The 5211-nt window shown below is 32.3% G+C and overlaps 1 protein-coding gene across 1 annotated transcript; it reads left to right on the top strand.

The window, feature by feature from the left end:
* The first annotated feature begins 1163 nt into the window (after positions 1-1163).
* LOC133780321 (hevamine-A-like) lies at positions 1164-2063 on the top strand. Its single transcript, XM_062220134.1, has one exon. The coding sequence runs from the start codon at positions 1164-1166 to the stop codon at positions 2061-2063; it is 900 nt and encodes a 299-aa protein (XP_062076118.1).
* Positions 2064-5211: the final 3148 nt, after the last annotated feature.

The raw sequence follows: 5211 nt of genomic DNA on the forward strand, positions 1-5211 counted from the left end.
AGGAAGCTTATAATTAAAAAATATATATATATATATGTGATAATCTTTTTAAATATAAATTATATTTTTTTAATGAAAATTAAGATTATGTATTATATATTACTATTGTAATGATATTTTATAATATTTATATTTATATTGATGTAAGTATTAAATATTTAGTCTTGTATTAAATATTATTATAATGATACTAATTTAAAATATTTGAATTCATATTAGTATAATTAGTAAAAAAAATAGGATTATATATTATTATCATAATAATATTTTATAACATTTATATTGATATTAATATAATTATTAAATATTTTGTATTATATATTATTATAATAGTGATATTTTAGAACTTTTGAATTTGAATTAATATAATTATTATTAATGTAGTTTTATATTAAATATTATTATAATAATGATATTTTATAATATTTAAATTTATATTAATATAATTGATAAACATCTATATTTTTAAGTTAATTTTAAAAGTATATTCTATTAAATATTTATAATATCTCATTAAAATTAACCAATCCAACCGATAAAATCTACACATTTTTATATAGAAGATTAATATATATATATATATATATATATATATAATAATACAAGTAGAAGGTAGCTTATTATTCTCTTAGGTAGTATGTGTGTTTATTTTCATATATTAATTTATGCCTTTGTATCATTTAATAATATTGTTTACTCTCAAGTGTCATGACATTTAACTAACAACCATTTTTCTACCCATCATATAAATAAGATCTGTATGTAAATAATCGATGGAAAACATTCCTAGAAACTGAACTATCAGATCGATGGGCCCACGAGATTATCTAAAAACTCTCAACAAGTGCCACCTCTTCTTCCTTCTCCATTCATGCAACCATATAATATGTTATCAAATACAACATGGAATATATATAGAACCGTTGAAAAGCTCCTTGTCAACTTCCTCAAGAAACAGAAAAAGTAAACATACGTTACCTTAAAATTAATACCACATAAACAATGGAAATCAAAACCAGCAACCTAGACTAACTAAATAATGGACATAACCCTAATGCTTTTAAAGCCTATAAATAGAAGCAAAAACCCATTAAAGCAACCACACCAAACCAAATAGAGTAAGAAAAGTAACACGTACGAACCGTATCAGAAAACATATATAGATGGCCATAAAATCCAAACTGATCACATCTCTACTCCTTGGCTTTTCAACCTTGGCCTTATTAATCCATACCTCTAATGCTGGTGGCATAGCCGTCTACTGGGGCCAAGCCAGCAATGAAGAAACCCTAATCAAAACTTGCGAGTCTGGAAGATACAAATATGTCATCATAGCCTTTCTCAACAAGTTCGGCAACGGTCAAACACCGGAGCTCAACCTCGCCAGCCACTGCAACCCCGCCGGTGGCGGCTGCCAGGTGGCTAGCAATGGCATAAAGGCTTGTCAAAAGAAAGGAATCAAAGTGCTTCTTTCCATTGGAGGTGGCATAGGAAAGTACACTCTAACTTCCACAGCCGACGCCAAAAAGGTGGCCGACTACTTGTGGAACAACTTCTTGGGTGGCAAGTCCAACTCTCGTCCCTTAGGCGACGCCGTTTTGGATGGAATAGATTTCGACATCGAGCTCGGAAACACACAACACTACGACGATCTGGCAAAGGCTTTAAAGGCTCACAGCACGAAAGTTTTACTGAGCGCAGCTCCTCAGTGTCCGTTTCCAGATAGGTTCGTTGGTGAGGCGCTTAAGGCTGTGACTTTTGACTATGTTTGGATTCAGTTTTACAACAATGCTCCATGCCAGTATAACGCTGATACCGGTTCTGTCAAGAACCTTCTTGACTCTTGGGCCGAATGGAACCGAAAGCTAAAGGCTAAGAAGATCTTTATGGGGTTGCCGGCGGCCAAGAAGGCAGCCGGAAGCGGGTACATTCCGCCGAGTGTGCTGAAAGAGAAAGTTCTTCCCATAATAAAGAAATCGCCAAAATATGGAGGCATCATGCTGTGGAACAAGTTTTATGATCTTCAGAATAAATATAGTCATGCCATTCTCAAAAGTGTTTGATTGGGCTGAAATGAAATAGGTGTGAAATATTTATATATATATATATATGCATCGTTATTTAGGTTTAAATAAAAGCAACTTATTATATATATATATATAGTTGCTGATTGATCAGATGCTCTCTGCATATAGGTGGATCAAATTATTAGCTTCTGCAGCGTTTATGTAATATAATATATATGTACGTAAGTATCATCATTTGGTATTTATACGTATTCAATCAATAAAACAAATAAAATAATAATTATTATATTGTTTTCGTTGTATTTGTAAGCATATAACATTTACGTGGCATTGGAAGACAGGAATGTCTATTGGAATAATGATATCTTATAAAAAACTTTTATGGAGAATGTAATTTGGGAAAAATAAGGATGTGCCGCCAAAATTTTTTGTCACGTTGTTGTGAAAAACACTTTTAGCGGGGGAAAAATGCGCCGGCAAAAGTTGACTCTTTTAGTGGCGCATTTTTGCGCCAGGAAAAGTGTATATATGCAGTGAGGATTGAAACTTTTGCCAACGTAATTTTGCGCCGGTAAAAGTATTTTTTAAATAATATTTTTTATTAAATTACTAATTTTATTTTCAATATATTAATATTAATTAATAATTTTCGATTTTAATATATTAATAATTATTTAATTTTTTAGTAATATTATTTAATTAGAAATAAAATTAAAATTTTATAAATAAATAAAAATTACAACTATTAATATTTATTGTCTCCACCAAACATGAAAATATAAAAGTAGTTTAGTAAAATAAATGTCTCATAAATTAAACTTTAAATAAAAAAAAAAACTTCTACAAATGAGTATTGCCCGCCTCATCATCCCCGCCCCCGTCAGCATCATCGTCCTCGTCCAGATCCTGGTCTGGTAAGTCAACAGTAAAACCATGAGCCAATTCACCAACCTGCTTCAACAAAGCACTGAGCAGGAGGTCTTGACGCCTTTGACGACTCTCAAGTTTAGTATTATGCTTTTTTAGGTTATGATTTTCTAGCATAATGTCCTCAGTTCGTTGTAAAAGGCTGTCCATTTCAGGTGGCAATTGCCCGGACATTTGAGAAGTTGACGAAGATGCTGCCCTCTTTGCGCCAATTGCCTTCAACCTAGGCAACCCCCCAAACCCTTTCTTATAACGCAAGCGAGGTCCAAGGACATCCGTGACAATATCCATATCAGGCGGGAACTGACCGTCGACATTATCGCCGACACAAGAAACAGCAGATGATATAGGGGCCGTAATCTGCGATGTTCGACGCTCGGTCATCTCAGTCTGCACAATAAAAAGCACGTATCTCGAAATCCAATATAACATTATTTGAAAACCTAACTTATAAATTTTTAATATAACAACATATAAAATATAACTTTATTATCTATCTGCCAACATCCTATCGTTAATGACTGCAGACCAGTGATTGAAAAAGAATGTAATTAATTTTGTTCATGTACTGGGGAGCAAGTGGGCTAAAGTAAATTTGGTCATGAAAATCCATATCTGAATCAAAATCATGAAGATGTTGTTGATATATACGGTAAGTGCAGTTAATTCCATTAATGGGGAATTTACATCTCCAAACATATACATCCACTATATTTGCATGTGTTTTGATTCAGATATGGATTTTCATGACCAAATTTACTTTAGTCCACAAGCTCCCTGATACGAGGACAACATTAGTTACATTCTTTTTTATCTTAGTCCACAATCATTAATCATAAAAATATTGGCACATAGATTATAAAGATTTAATTGTTAAAAATTTAATTAATAATTAATAAATAATTACTAATTGACAACAACCAATTAATAATTAATATTTATTAATTATTTACTAAACTTTTTAAAAGTTAAATGATCATAAATTAGTTAAGGTTATGGAACTTACATGTTTTGTCGCCGCTGCATCACTAATCCACTTATCCTTCTTCTTGTGGAGGTATTCGAATGTGTCGATCATGCTCGGGAGCTCGCCAGTAGATGGGTCCATCTAAAAAAACAAATTATTTAAAAATTGTGACATTTATAATATTTTCATAAATGTAAGGATATAGGTTATTATAATTTACGTGATCATAAACATGGGCAACGATGGATTTGGAACACTGTCCTCCTAGTATGGTCATTTTTGCTCGAGCTTCTTTATTTTTCTTCGATATACGCTTCAAACAGAAAACAGTACTCATTAATCTAGATTGTAATTTTATAATTAAAAATTAATGTAAAATCTATGGCATACCTTGTGAGAATCAGAAGCCCAAAAATCACATAGAATTGCCCAATCAGAAGAAGTAATCGACACAAAAGGTTTTGACTTTGCTCTCTCATTGTCCACCTCTCCTCCAACATCTACCCAGTGTTTCTTCATCGTGTGGCGCCAATCAGTCAGATGTTTTTGCATTTGTCTTACCATGGCATCGTTGATTACTGGATTGTCTTCTGGATAAATGAATTTTTCCTAAAATCACAATTAAATTTGGAATTTGTTAAAATATTATGAAGATAGACAAAATATTTAATAGTGAGTTATTAAAGGTTTAAAAAATGCTTACAGATAGCCTCTTTCGAATAACTTGGATATCAGCTGGTTTTACTTGTTCCCAAGCTAGTGAAGTTGGGGGTGCGGTGCTACGCAAATAACGAGCCATGGAATTGTTGAACCACTTGCCGTACTTTTGAATAGCTTTTCCAGTATGTTAATCAAACTCTACTTTCAAATGACTAACTTTTTTGGTGGCCAACTCTTTTCGATATTGGCACCGTAATAAGCTCCCCTGCCTCTCTTGGAGCCACCACCTGTGTCATTACTTGGTTCAGCCATTCTACATTAAAATATTCATTAATTAACTAATTCAAATTATGTATGTCTGTTGCTTTTTGTTATAAAATTAACATTTATTCATTATGGTATTTCCAAACCTACCCTATTCCGACCTAGTGGATCCCTTGGAGATAGTAAGGAGTCATGTACTTCTCCTCATTTTTTAAAAATGTTTCTCAAACATTTTAAAAAAATGAGGAGCAGTACATCAATACATTGGCTATCCCCAAGGCATCCACTAGGTGCATCACTATTATTTTTTGTTATAAAATTAATATTTTATTACTTATTGTCTTTCCCAACTTACCCTATTCCGAC

Source organism: Humulus lupulus, chromosome 5 (genome assembly GCF_963169125.1).
Source record: "Humulus lupulus chromosome 5, drHumLupu1.1, whole genome shotgun sequence".
Lineage (NCBI taxonomy): Eukaryota > Viridiplantae > Streptophyta > Magnoliopsida > Rosales > Cannabaceae > Humulus > Humulus lupulus.

Bases quoted from the DNA above. Each gene is read 5' to 3' on its own strand.
- LOC133780321 (XM_062220134.1), top strand. From the start codon at position 1,164: ATGGCCATAAAATCCAAACTGATCACATCTCTACTCCTTGGCTTTTCA.